This window comes from Budorcas taxicolor, chromosome X (assembly GCF_023091745.1).
Source record: "Budorcas taxicolor isolate Tak-1 chromosome X, Takin1.1, whole genome shotgun sequence".
Classification (NCBI taxonomy): Eukaryota; Metazoa; Chordata; class Mammalia; order Artiodactyla; family Bovidae; genus Budorcas; species Budorcas taxicolor.
In genome coordinates this window covers 86,188,154-86,203,007 of record NC_068935.1, presented here as the reverse complement: position 1 = coordinate 86,203,007, position 14,854 = coordinate 86,188,154, and the positions used below count along the sequence as shown (strand labels likewise).

Sequence of the window (14,854 nt, the reverse complement as noted above, 5' to 3'; positions counted from 1 at the left end):
TATGTTACTTATATTAGAACTTGTAAGTTTAAGGTCTACTTCAAACCATTCCCAAATGAGTCACTTTTAAGGGGTTGTTCTTATGAACTATGGGATCATGTAAGTTATTTTTCCAGCGTACTTACATTCACAATCTGTATACTTATTCAATGTGTTCTTATTGATGAAAGCAACATGACACAAAGGTCTATTTTGGTTTTCCTTATATTTATCTGGTCATCATATTGTCACAGTTTTTTATTTAAAATGAGTAATCATTTTAATTAAAAGAAACAATGAATAATTCCTCTTGAATTCATCCAGTTTCTCATTGTGAAATGAAGCTTTTACAGTAGTTATCGAGTGTATGATTTCAATCCCATGTTTCTCTCTTAAAAGGAGAAAGAGGAGGCAAAATTCAAATTTAATACAGTTAGCCAAATATAGGGAGAAGGCAATGGCAACCCACTCCAGTACTCTTGCCTGGAAACTCCCATGGATGGAGGAGCCTGGTAGGCTGCAGTCCATGGGGTCGCTAAGCGTCGGACACGGCTGAGCGACTTCACTTTTCACTTTCACGCATTGGAGATGAAATGGCAACCCACTCCAGTGCTCTTGCCTGAAGCCTGGTGGGCTGCCGTCTATGGGGTCGCACAGAGTCGGACACGACTGAAGCGACTTAGCAGCAGCAGAAGCAGCAGCCAAATATAGAGGAGTTACATGCAACTGATCCAGGTTGGACACAGGCAAGCCAGATGATGATGATGACGATGACGATGACAGAAAACACTAGTATGGTTCTTACTACATGCTATGTACTTAAATAGCTTTTAGGACATGCCAGGCACTATTCTAAGTGACACAGAAGTATGTACACACATACAAACTCGTTTAATTCTCCCAGAAACCATATGAGCTAGATTAAAAGAGGAAACTAAAGCCCAGAACAGGTATATAATTTTCCCAAGATGACATGGGTCATATGCAGGAGAGATTAAAACAAGACAGCATGTCTCCACTTACATAGATGATCTGGTACCCATTTAGTTCTTCCAGCAACTCATCTTTACTCTAAGTAATGTACCAATTCAGCTGGAAGGGGAAATCACTGATGCTTTGTACAGAAGATGAAATATAATAGTTTTATAATATTAAACAGAACGAATAAGTTATGCTATTATCCCGTTATACAAAATTTTAAAATACTGAGCCTGATCAGATCATGAAATCCAGTTTGTTTTCTTCTTTTGGTTAGGCTAAAATAGTGAAATCTAGAACTTTGTCTTATCCCTGCCAAACTTCACTATTCTTTCACTCCTATGCTGTACTCTTTATATCCACAAGCCTCACTTCATTTATTCTATAGACCTTAAGCATTCCGATCCATAGGCATTGATTGAGAACTTTTTCCAACTTTCTACTTCATTTAGTACATGTGTACAAAATTCGCTAGAGCCAATAATATTTAGTTACAGCTACCACTATTCAATGTAAAAAGTTAATGCCTGTGCTGAAAATAATTATCTTTAACATTCTGAGCCCATAGACTTCCTTATCAGCACATAAATAGAGTCATCAGTCTGGAACCATAGCTATGGATGTGAGTTTGCATTCTGCTAGTCATGAACATGTCCTCAAAAAATCCAGCATATTCCCCACTCCAATAATTATTCACATACTTCTTCCATTAATTTGGCTCTTTCTGCTCTGTTGTGCCAGTTCAAAATATATATGTGATTCATAGATCAGTTAAGAGCATTACACTCTGATTAGTCCACAGTCTCACCACAACTTTAGGGAGACGTAATTTTCTCTGAATTTTGAAAGAAGACACTATGCTGCCCACCTTGATGCTTTCTGAGTGAGAGTTGTCTGCTTCACTAGAGTGATTAATGAACAAGGCTGAATTTCTGTTTTGTTCTCAAGCCATTTCACCCCTTCCTACTAACAATCTGATTCTTTGAACTCTTTTTGACACACTTTTAAAAAAACCCACTGAAACATCTACACAAAATTATTAATGTCAGTACTTGACCTAGTTTCTTCATTTTTCCACTAGAAAATTTAAGAATAAAATATTATTTTTCTATTCTTAAAGATTTTTCATAGATATAGGATGGAAAATAATCACATACCAGATGATCTAAAAGCATTACTTGTAAAGAAATACTTCTGAAAAGAAAGTAAAAAATGATTAACATGGGTAGACCCCAGGGAAGAGAATTGGGGAGTAGATATGAGAGTGAGATTTTCTTACTGTGTACTCGTTCACACTTTCTGAATTTCAGTCTTTGTGAATGTATCGTCTCTCCAAAAGTTTTCAATTAAAAATTAAAATAAAGGGGGAAAAAGTTTTTATTTATTCTGAGTTTCTATGGGATGGTGGGGGTGAGAAAAGGAAAAGAATATTAGATACTGGAGTGATTAAGGGCCCAATTTTATGGAACAGGTGAAGCCTGTATCTAAATAGAGCCCTAAATAATCAATAGCCTAGACACAGAAATTTCCTATGCAGGAAGCATTAAGAAAACTGGAGTTAAACATGAGCGCTGGAAGATAAGTTTCAGTTGGAAATAAGGGGCTTGTTGTCATTAAGAGGAAAGTTTCATTATCATGTACTACATAATAGAGAGTAACTGCAATTTTATTTCATAAGGCTAGTAGTACAAGATAAATGTCATGGTTTAGGTAATGAAATCTGTCAGTAGTACCTAAAATGAACTTGTTAAAAAATGGAATCAGTTAATCCCATTAGGAACAGAATAATCCAGGATAAACATGGACTTGCTTTGTGGTGACATAGATGAAACTTAAAAAGCGGGGGGTATTTAAATAATTTCAAAAAGAGAAAAAACAAATTGCAGAGTGAAGAATATGGGAGAAAAATATCTGATTTGGGCAACGATGATTTCAGTTAATAATATATTGAGAATGAAGGAACTGCACAACTGTGAGAAATGTCACTCTTCATAGGTAAATTCTGGTACTAGGGTACAGTCATAATGCTAGGACTGAAGGTATCACCATATGAGTCAGTAGAATAAGAAAATAAAACGTGTTCAGAATGGATGGAACATCCCCTTAAGGAAGGGAAGAGCAGAGGACAGTAGACAGGGCTCTTCATTTAGAGGGAATGGAAGGAAAAAAGTTTGTAAAAAGAAAACAAGGTACTCATCAACAAGGAAAACACAAAATAGCTGCACTTATAAATTGATAGAACAATAAGAACAAGCACTTCACAGAATGGAATCTCACATAGATAACAAATACAATTAACATTCAAAGTAGCTGACTATAAGAGAAATTGAAGCACAAACACCAGGAAGTTAGCAACTGAGGATGAGACACAGGGAGCAAGAGTACAGAATCTGATGTCACTGTTGACATATGTGAAATTAAATGAGACTGGTTCTAGATGACATTGAGAAGCTGGAAAGGAAATGGAAAGGGACTGGCAGGAGCAAGAGCAGGAATTGGTGGTTATGAAAGGAAGCAGATATATGGATTTCCATTGCATAAGGACAAAATCTATGGAGGGGGAGGGACAGGCAGGACAGAAGAAGCACAAAATATTAGGGAAGGAAAAAAATAACTAAGAAAGCAAGGTGCTTGAGACGGTAGCACCTTGATCTAGACTACAGGGATGGGGGAAGGGCAGATAGCTCTCCTGCCAAAAAAAGCCAAGCAAAGAAGACAGTGGATATTGGCAAGGGTCATACTAGGAGATGGCATTTAAGCATCAAAGGGGCTTCTGTTAAACCTGTCTAAGCAACTCGAAAAGTTTAGAGCTTGTTTTTGTTTTTAAAGAAACAGTTTACAGTTTTTAATGAATCTATAAAACAAAAAGCTCCCATTTCAAAATAAAAACAAATCCCAGGTCATGTAGATGTTTACCGTAAGTACATTTATCTAAGCAACATATATACATGTTCAGTTTAAGATGTTAACTAAAATTCTGTGATAAACAAGCTTTTTTAAAATACCAAGGACATTACAGAGTTAATGCCAAGTCCTAAGGATAATCTAGTAGTCACTAAGTTTTTCTTAAGTCTTCACTTCAGAGGCTGTTATTTCTAGCTCAAGTAAGCAAGCAGAGTCGTTCATATGCTCAAACTTGGAATCTCGATTACTACCATATCAGCTGGCTTGCAAACAAGAAGTCAACCATATTAAGAATGTTTTAAGTGAACAACTTGCAAACCCCACGGATGGATAAACCCTCAGAATGCATTAACAATCATAGCAACTGCACAGGCTATTCTTCTGAAATGAGATCTCTCAAAGCAGTATAGTTCAAAATAAAAGATTTTAATTAAAATGGGCATAGGTAAAATTTTCCCACCAATTTGTGTGGTTCAAGCATTTAGTGAACTTTTCCACTTGAAAAAGTGAAATAGAAAATGGGATACCATGTTTCATTAATTACAGAGCCTTTAACTCAGGAGACAGTATCTCTGCTGACCAGAGCCAGTTGACAGGGAAATGAATTTGCTGCTCCAGTCTCCTGCTCTGTGTCTTCTGTTCCTTGATTCAAGCTTGGGAACCTTTCATTTCACTTTTGGTTTTGTCACTTTTGCCTGTGGGGGTTTGGGCCTGCTGACCCTGCCCACTTGAAGAGGCAGCCTGCTGTTCTGCTTTCTGCTTTAACACTATCCAATCAAATGCATAGTCATGTTGGTAATTCAGGGTCCTGAAAAGAAGGCGGAATAGCTGCCTCAGGTACGTGTAATCTGGGGCTTCCTCAAAGGACAGCCCGCGACAATGCTTTAAGTATGTGGCAAATTCTACAGGAAATCCCTTACATAAAACATCAACAGGTGTGGTCATCTTCATTTCGCTAATCTTTTCACATTTTTGCTTCATTGTTGCACCCTTTAGTCCTTGCCATGGCAGGCTGGCTCTGTTAAAATACATCAAAACATATCCTAATGATTCCATGTCATCTCGGCGACTCAGTTCAATACCATGATGGGCACTGAGGCTAGCATAGGAAGGCGTGCCAGTGAGACTTTTACCGGATCTGTAGGGTATGTGTTGCCCTGTCTTCTTGTCTCTGTACCTCTTGGCCAAACCAAAATCAATAAGGAATAACTTCTTCCACTGCTGCCCAGTACCCATCAGGAAGTTATCTGGTTTAATGTCTCTGTGTATAAGATTCTGTGTATGCACGTACTCGATTCTACTGATCATCTGATCAGCTAACATAAGTACAGTTTTCATTGTAAACTTTCTTGAACAGAAATTGAAGAGGTCTTCAAGGCTGGGTCCCAGAAGATCCATGACTAGCACATTATAGTCCGTTTCCTGACCATACCACCGTATCTGGGGGATGCCAACCCCACCTTGAAGGATATTATAGAGTTCCTTCTCGTATAACAACCGGGGCTGCCTCGCATTCTGTGATTCTAATTTTACTGCCACTTCCTCGTGGTTGGTGAGGTCTATCGCCAAATAAACGTGCCCAAAAGAGCCACACCCGATCTCCCGTACCAGTTTATATCTCCCTCCGACAAGGAAATCGGCCTCGGGTCCACTGCTGCTCGCCATCCTGAGAGACAAAGATGGGGGTGGGTTAAGCTCCGACGCCTCTAAGGGGACGATGGACGCCCCTAAGACTCGTCCACGGAGCAAGGCTGGGAAGGCAGGCAGGAAACAGAAAACGCTGGCTGTTTCTCAGCGTTACAGGGCCCAGAATCGGCCAAGGGGAATCTGACCACCGGTACTGTCAGGTTTCTTTTCACCAGGCCACAGACTGTTGAGGGGGTTCTTACCTTTAGCAAGCCGAGCCTCTGGCTTCTGGTGGCAGCGGCCTTGCCTTCTCGGCGACTTCGGGGGCTGGTTCAGGGGAGCCGTGAAGTTATGGCGGCGATACTGCTGCCGCCACTGCCACCGGCTTCCGCCAGGAGGAGCCCCTGGTCACTCCGCCGACGCTGCCATCTTGTTACAACGGCTGCAGCCAATGCAGAATGCCCCGCGTTGCAGGAAGGCGCTTCATGGAGCAGAGAACTCTGGGAAAGGAATCACGGGCACCGTTGGCATCTTCCAGACAGATTACCTTCAGTTCAGTTCACTCGCTCAGTCGTGCCCGACTCTTTGCGACCCCATGAATCACAGCACGCCAGGCCTCCCTGTCCATCACCAACTCCCGGAGTTCCTCAGATTCACGTCCATCGAGTCAGTGATGCCATCCAGCCATCTCATCCTCGGTCGTCCCCTTCTCCTCCTGCCCCCAATCCCTCCCAGAATCAAAGTCTTTTCCAATGAGTCAACTCTTCGCATGAGGTGGCCATCAGAGCCTTTCAAAGGCATCAGCCTGTCCTAGAAAAACAGATCTACTCCACGTCCCGCATCTACTCAGGTCACACGTCTGAGCAGCTGTGACGTGGGGTTTCCTCCTCCAATGTCCATGGGCCCTCTCCTTGCTCCAGCTTGAAGATGACCTCTGGTTTGGGAACTTGGTTCCCTGTGAACAGGACACGATACAGATTGGGTCCAGTTAATTGGGTTTCAGGGCCTTTCAACCACACTTCTGTTTGCTCTTCAGGAAAGCAATCCCATTTCCCTGGGAATAGAGTAATAATCACAGAAGGGTAAAAGGACTGAAGTATCTCGGGCAAATCAAAGATGACACCATTACACACTTCAGATGCCCCAGAGCATTCAGCAGCTGAGAATGGAAGCAGCCTCTCTGAGGCCCCTGGCAGGTGCACGGGGCAGCTGTGCTTACTTACCCACTGCGCACAGGTGGCTGTAGGTCTCCAGTGTCACATCCTGGTACAGGCACCTCTGTACAGGGTCCACGTGCTGCTACTCCTCCCTGCTGAGGTCCACACGGATGTCCTTGAATGACCCCTGTTACAATACAGTCCCATTCAAGGTGACACGGTCAGCACCGGGGGTTGGATGGAAGAGAACTAGGAAGTTAGTTGTCTTTCATGATTTTCGCCGTGATATGCTATGCTTGTCAAATACCTAGTTATACCTAACATTGTGCAGGGTGAGAATATCTAAAGCTGTGAATTTCTCTTACTCATCATGTGTTAAATTCAATCAGTAACTCATTATTCAGAAATTAAGATTAAATTCGTTTTTCTAAATCTTCTAGTTCTTTTAGGAAATACCTAGAATTTATTTCTTAAACAGGTAGGTACCAGACATGCTAGGTTCTTTGGCCAGTGCTGTGTGCTAGTTCGCTTCGGTCCTGTCCGACTCTTTGTAACCCCATGAACTGGAGCCCGCCAGACTCCTCTGCCCGTGAGATTCTCCAGGCAAGAAAACTGGAGTGGGTTGCCCTTTCCTTCTCTGGGGGATCTTCTTGACCCGGGGATGGAACCCGAGTCTCCAGCATCGGCAGGAGGAATCTTTACCACTAGCGTCACCTGGAAAGCCTATCTGAGACCTCAGCAAAAACACAGTTATTCCTATTTCTCCCACCAGTTTCTTTGAGGCAATCTAGACTTCTTCTATCAAGCACCTACAAATTTCTCCAGCCTCTACCCGCTGCCCAATTCCAAAGCCACTTCATCTCTTTTTAGGTGTTTCTTATAATAGCACTCCACCCCCAAATACAGAAAGTGGTAGTTTCCTAGGACTGTTGTAACAAAGTATCACAAACCGTGTGACTCAGAACAATAAGAATTTCTTGCCTTGCAGTTCTGAGGGCCAGAAGTCTAAAATCAAGGCGTCAGCCAGGTCATGCTCTTGTTGAAGGTGCTAGGGAGGGGTGTGTTCCACGTCCCTCTCCTGGTTTCTGGTGGCCTCAGGCACCTCTTGTCCTACAGAAGCATCACTCCAACCACACGGTCATCTACTCCTTGTGTGCCTCCACACGGTCTCTCTTGTGTGTTTGTGTGTCTCTGTGTCTACACTTCCCCTGTTTGTAAGAATGCCAGGCATATTGGAGTAGGGCCCACCTAACGACCTCGTTGTAGATTGATTACTTCTGGAAAGACCTGACAGGTTACTGCTGTGAGCCGTGTGCTACGCTGGGATTCGTGGTCTCTGGAGGAGAGACAGGAATTCGATCCAGGGCAAGACACGAGGCTTGCCCACTGGAACCTTTTGGGTAACAGAATTTTATTAAAGTATGAGAGAGAGAGAGAGAGAAAGCTGCTGACACGGACATCAGAAAGGGGCAGAAAGAATGCCCCCTTGCTACTTTCTGGCAAGGTGTTTTATGTCTGTTAGCAAGCTTATTAATCAGATAAGAGTGTCACCTCAAGGCTGAGGGGGTTTCACCAAGGCCCTCTCCCACAATATGCATTTTTGAGATAGGATGGCCCAAGGTGTGTCATCCCCCGGCCATAAAACTATTGGCATGAATACTGGTTTCTTGAGCCATTATCAGCCCGAGGGTTGAGAAAAGAAAAAAAAAAGTTATTCTTAGGCAGAACCATTTTGAAGAAAGGCAGATTGCAAAGCAAATACGTGGTTTCATTAACATAGCTGAAGAAAAACTTTTCCATAAGAAAAACATATTGGTTAGCTCATGGTAGAGCTAGGTGTCGTCAACACATATAGAAGAGAAGGAGACACACACGTAGAGAAGGAGAGAAAAAGCGTCTGCCACTTACAGTTTATTGTCTCCTGCCGCTCTGAGACTTCTGGCCTTCCTCCCTGTTACCGTCTCAGGCCCTATTTTTAATTAAGGGCACATTCAGAAGTAGTGGGGGTTAGGACGTGGACACAATTTTACTCATAACAGAGTCCTCAAGAAGGAGGAAACAGACAGAACAGGCTCCATCTGGAAAGCAGGACTCCATCTTGGGCCGGACTGTGGACTTTGAGCTCTATGCCCAGTATCTATGGAAATGACATACCAACTGGAAAACCAGGCCCCCGGGATGGAAGAGCCCCAGGGCTCGTACCTAGACTCTCTGTTGCCTGAAAGAATACCCTAATTATCTGTGTAACCGAATAGAATCATAAATTCTATTATGCTTATTGGGGTATGACCACAGGCCTATTGACAATTGTCCACTGTTAACTACCTAGGCTTAAGGCATATGAATCACGGGTTAACTCTGAGTGTATCTTTCCTTCCCTTTCTTCAGACTAGTTTCAGGGAATTTGGGGAGGTGGGTTTGGGCACGTACACTTAGGGTATATAAGGTTTTCAGAAAAACTGATCAGGGTCCTTGGCTAAGAGGAGACTCTGCCTTGGGCCCGCCGGTGTAATAAACTGCACTCCACCATCTGCATTGTCCTTCTGAATGAGTGTGTTTCCCAGAACGCGTGGCTACAACACTCGTAGATTCACAGGGTAGCTGTGCATACCCAGTGAGATGAGGTGGCTGTGGTTTTCGGCATCATGTCCTGGTACAGGAACCTCTGAGCAGAATCCAGGCCCTGCCACTCCTCTCTGCTGAAGTCCACGGTCATGCCCTCAAAGGACACTGACACCTGTAACAAACACCAAGGACACTGACACCTGTCAACACAGCCCCATTTGGGGTGACCAGGTCAGCACAGGGGGATAAGGGAAAGTTAGGAAATTGTTTTTAGTGATTTTTACCATAATGCCCCCCCTTTTTTTTAAAGTCACTCAGTCGTGTCCAACTCTTTGTGACCCCGTGGACTGCAGCCCACCAGGCTCCTCAATCCATGGGATTCTCCAGGCAAGAATACTGGAGTGGGTTGCCATTTCCTTCTCCAGGGGATCTTCCCGACCCAGGGATCGAACCTGGGTCTCCTGCATTGGAGGCAGATGCTTTAACCTCTGAGCCACCAGGGAAGCTCATAATGCCCCATAGGCTATGCCTTTAAAGGCCTACTTACATGTAATGTATAAAATAAAAATATCTTGTCATAAATTTCTGCCACCCATTGTACATAACAGTCTTTCATTTTTGAAAATAATAATTTTTATTTGCTATCTATTTTATACATAGTAGTGTGCATACCTGACTCAGTTTGCTGTAGAGCAGAAACTAACACAGCAGTGCAAACCATCTATACTCCAATAATAAATAAATAAATGTGTGATTGAAAGGGGGGAAAATAATAATTTTGTCCAGGATTTGAAGTTTGTTCTACTTTGTTGCTCATGTTCATGGGAAATTTGTGTTTTATTCCTTTTTGAAAGAGGCACGTATACTTTATTAAAATTTATCTATGTATATATCTTTGTCTGTGCTGGGGCTTTGTTCCTGTGCGTGGGCTTTCTCTAGTTGTGGCAAGCAGGGGCTACCGTCTAGGTGTGGTACGAGGGCGTCTCATTGCAGTGGCTTCTCTCGTTGCAGAACACAGGCTCTGGAGCACACAGGCTTCAGTGGTTGGGGAGCGCAGGCTCAGCAGTTTGGCTCCCGGGCTCGAGAGTGCAGCCTCAGTAGTTTTAACGCGCAGGGTCACTTGAACCAGCGGCCCCTGCCTTGACAAGCAGACTCTTAACCATTGGACCAGCAAGAAAACCCAGCATCTACACTTTTTTTTCTCAATAGCTCCCTCTACTGCTGCTTTCATTTAGTCTTCAAAAATACAGGCATTTTCTCTTGATGCCTTCTTTCTGGGTCAATTTTAACTTAATTCCATAGTTGTCGGAAAACGTACTCTGTCTGATTTCAACACATGGTCTATCTAGAAGAATGTTTCATGTGTCCCCAGAGAGAATGTATGTTCAGAAGGATGGGTGCAGTGTTCTCTAATATATGTCAACTTGATTGGGTGTTGTTGAACTTTTATATCACTTTACTCATTTGTCTTCTACTTGTACAACCAGTTCTTTGTCGACTTTTTGGTGAAAACTGAAACAGAGATGTTAGAAATTTATATTGCTATGCAAAGGAACTAGAATAAACAAAGCAGGGATTAGCACGGAGGATTTCTATTATGAAATGTTAGGACTTACTGTAAAGCTACAATAATTCAGACAGTGTGGTATGGATGTAAGTACAGACACAGATATTAATGAAACAGAATCAGTTCAGTTCAGTTGCTCAGTTGTGTCCGACTCTTTGCGACCCCATGAATCACAGCACGCCAGGCCTCCCTGTCTATCACCAACTCCCGGAGTTCACTCAGACTCACGTCCACCGAGTCAGTGATGCCATCCAGCCATCTCATCCTCTGTCGTCCCCTTCTCCTCCTGCCCCGAATCCCTCCCAGCATCAGAGTCTTTTCCAAGGAGTCAACTCTTTGCATGATTTGGCCAAAGTATTGGAATTTCAGCTTCAGTATCGCTCCTTCCAAAGAAATCCCAGGGCAGGTCTCCTTCAGAATGGACTGGTTGGATCTCCTTGCAGTCCAAGGGACTCTCAAGAGTCTTCTCCAACACCACAGTTCAAAAACATCAATTCTTCGGTGCTCAACTTTCTTCACAGTCCAACTCCACATCCATACATGACTACTGGAAAAACCATAGCCTTGACTAGACGGACCTTAGTCGGCAAAGTAATGTCTCTGCTTTTGAATATGCTATCTAGGTTGGTCATAACTTTTCTTCCAAGGAGTAAGCGTCTTTTAATTTCATGGCTGCAGTCACCATCTGCAGTGATTTTGGAGCCCCCCAAAATAAAGTCTGACACTGTTTCCACTGTTTCCCCATCTATTTCCCATGAAGTGATGGGACTGGATGCCATGATCTTTGTTTTCTGAATGTTGGGCTTTAAGCCAACTTTCATTCTCCACTCTCACTTTCATCAAGAGGCTTTTTAGTTCCTCTTCACTTTCTGCCATAAGGGTGGTGTCATCTGCATATCTGAGGTTATTGATATTTCTCCCGGCAGTCTTGATTCCAGCTTGTGTTTCTTCCAGTCCAGCGTTTCTCATGATGTACTCTGCATATAAGTTAAATAAGCAGGGTGACAATATCCAGCCTTGATGTACTCCTTTTCCTATTGGGGACCAGTCTGTTGTTCCATGTCCAGTTCTAACTGTTGCTTCCTGACCTGCATACAGATTTCTCAAGAGGCAGGACAGGTAGTCTGGTATTCCCATCTCTTGAAGAATATTCCACAGTTTCTTGTGATCCACACAGTCAAAGGCTTTGGCATAGTCAATAAAGCAGAAATAGATGTTTTCCTGGAACTCTCTTGCTTTTTCCATGATCCAGCAGATGTTTGCAATTTGATCTCTGGTTCCTCTGCCTTTTCTAAAACCAGCTTGAACATCAGGAAGTTCACGGTTCACATATTGCTGAGGCCTGGCTTGGAGAATTTTGAGCATTACTTTACTAGCATGTGAGATGAGTGCAATTGTTCGGTAGTTTGAGCATTCTTTGGCATTGTGTTTCTTTGGGATTGGAGTGAAAACTGACCTTTTCCAGTCCTGTGGCCACTGCTGAGTTTTCCAAATTTGCTGGCATATTGAGTGCAACACTTTCACAGCATCATCTTTCAGGATTTGAAATAGCTCCACTGGAATTCCATCACCTCCACTAGCTTTGTTCATAGTGATGTTTTCTAAGGCCCACTTGACTTCACATTCAAGAGCCCATTATATCAGTTCTGGATTAAAAAGGACTTGAGAGACTATTGGGAGACTATTCTCCACAAATCTCATATTTCTGTGTATCTTTCAAGCAGACTGAAGATTGCCTTTTTTCCAAACACTCTTTTTGAATATTTATATAGTGAACAGCCTCAAAAGATAAGAGTCTCCCTCTCCAGAGCAAAGGGCAAGTTATACTGCAAATTATGCTCAAGACGTTTCTTTCTCAAGGCCAGGATCGGGCAAAGACTCGACTCCCATAAGCTAGGAGTGCTTCTCCTGTAATGGAGCCTACTGCACACGCAGGATTTATCTGGCCTTCTGCAACACCCTGTGGGGACTGAGGCTTAGGGAACTCGTGGAAATGTTGATACTCTCACTGCCACTAACGCTGTGGGTGTTCAAGTCTTTGTCTCTGACCCAGGAGTCTCATGTTTTCCAACAGCAGCCATAACACCACGGCCAGCCAACTTGTTAGCTTTCACGGAGGAGAAAATATTAGACCCTATGCCTCAACTACGGAAGCCCACACACCTAGAGCCTGTTTTGGCAACAGAAGAAGCCTCCACAGTAAGTCCGCACACAACAACGAAGAGACGCCCCTGCTCGCTAAAACTAGAGAAAAGCCTACACACCAATGAACACCCAGCACAGACAAAATTAATAAAATAAATAAATAAATAAACGGACCCATACCTGCCAACATCTTGACTTTAGCCCAATGGGAGCCATTTAGGTCTTCAGAACTACAAGACTAACATTTTCTGTGGTTTTAAGCCAACGAGTTTATGGCAGTTTGCTACAGGAATGATAGAAAACGCACAGAGGCAAATTCAGGAGATCTGAGAGAAGTCTCTGGAATCAGGAGTGGAAATGTTGATCAAATTGTATGGTCAATAAACGGTCCTCCACTTTACTGCCAGTCAGTGAGGAGGAACTGAAGAAGTTATTGCATGCAAAGTACCCTGAAGTAGGTTTAAAGACAGCTGCCTCGACAGTGTTACAGTTGGTCTTAACTCTTCCAGGTGGGGGACTTCCTCACCAAACTGTGGTCAGTCTCAAGTGTAACTTATTGTACACACTCTCAAGCCTCTTATTGCAACAACTAGTACAGGCATACCTCAGGGATATTGTGGGCATGGCACACCACCACAACAAAGTGAATATTGCAATACAGTGAGACACAAATTTTTGGTTTCCCAATGCATGTAAAAGTAACCTTTATATCGTATTGTAGTCTACTAAGTGTTCAACAGCACTGTATCTTAAAAACAATGTAAATTAATTAATTAAAAAACTTTATTCTTTCAGTGCTCCACAGGTGGCTGAATGGTAAAGAATCCACCTGCCAGCAGAGGAGACCCGAAAGACGGCGTGTCGATCCCTGGGTCAGGAAGATCCTCTGGAGGAGGAAATGGTAACCCTCTCCAGTGTTCTTGCCTGGAACATCGCATGTACGGAGGAGCCTGGCAGGTTACAGTTCATAGTGTTGCAAAGAGTCAAACACGACTGAGCACAGCACAGCACTTATGCCTAAATGAGGCTAACCATCATCTGAGTCTTAGGTGAGTCGTAATCATTTTGCTGATGGAGGGTCTTGCCTTGATGATGATGGCTACTGGTTGATCAGGATGGTTTTTGCTGAAGGTTGAGGTGGCTGTGGCAATTTCTTAAAATGAGACACAAATGAAGTTTGCCTCACCCACTCTTCTTTTCACAAACGACTTCTCTGCAGCATCTGATACTCTTTTGGAAAATATATTTTTGTATTGAAGGATGATTGCTTTACAGAATTTTGCTGTTTTCTGTGCTGACCTGCACTACCAAAAGAGTTCCTTAAGACAGAAGGCAAATGATACCAGATGGAAATCTACATCTACACAAAGGAATGAAGAGCATCAGAAATGGTAACTACATGGGTAACTATAAGTATTGTTCTCATTGTTTGGATCTCTTTAAAAGATCATCAGCTGTTTAAAATTAGAATATCAATGAATCATGCCACTTATAATATACTCAGATTTAAATATATGACAACAATAGCACAAAACGTGGGAGGGGCATGGAAGTATGTTGTTGTAAGGTTCTCGAATTATACATAAGATGGCATAATGGCACGATGTTAAATTGTAATAAGCGAATGATATCAACACTATAAACCCTAAAACAACCACTAAAATAAAACAAGGAAGTATTAAAGCTCTTAAACATAACAAAGAATATAAAATGGAAGCATAAAGAATAATTAATTCAAAATAAGACAGAAATAAAGGGGGAAAGGCCAAGGAATTGATAGAACAAATAGAAAACCAATAGCCATATGGTAGATTTAAACACAACCGCATCTGTAATCTTATTATATGTAAGTGGAAAATAGATTTTCAAGTGGGTAAAAAAAGCAAGAAATCCACTTTAAATATAAAGACAAGATTAGGTTAAAAGTAGAAGG

The 14,854-nt window shown here is 42.5% G+C and overlaps 1 protein-coding gene and 1 non-coding gene across 2 annotated transcripts; both read right to left on the bottom strand.

Annotated features, from left to right (window-relative positions):
- Positions 1 to 4,509: 4,509 nt before the first annotated feature.
- On the bottom strand, positions 4,510 to 5,526 carry LOC128070471 (casein kinase I-like). The gene has a single exon (XM_052663778.1). It carries the CDS (start codon positions 5,524 to 5,526, stop codon positions 4,510 to 4,512), a length of 1,017 nt encoding a protein of 338 aa, XP_052519738.1.
- A 4,114-nt stretch (positions 5,527 to 9,640) lies between these two features.
- TRNAW-CCA (transfer RNA tryptophan (anticodon CCA)) lies at positions 9,641 to 9,712 on the bottom strand. Its single transcript has one exon. It is a non-coding gene; the product is annotated as a tRNA-Trp (tRNA).
- Between the last annotated feature and the right edge of the window lie 5,142 nt (positions 9,713 to 14,854).

What these genes read in the sequence shown, in the direction of transcription:
- LOC128070471 (XM_052663778.1), bottom strand. Translation starts at nt 5,526, where the DNA reads ATGGCGAGCAGCAGTGGACCCGAGGCCGATTTCCTTGTCGGAGGGAGA.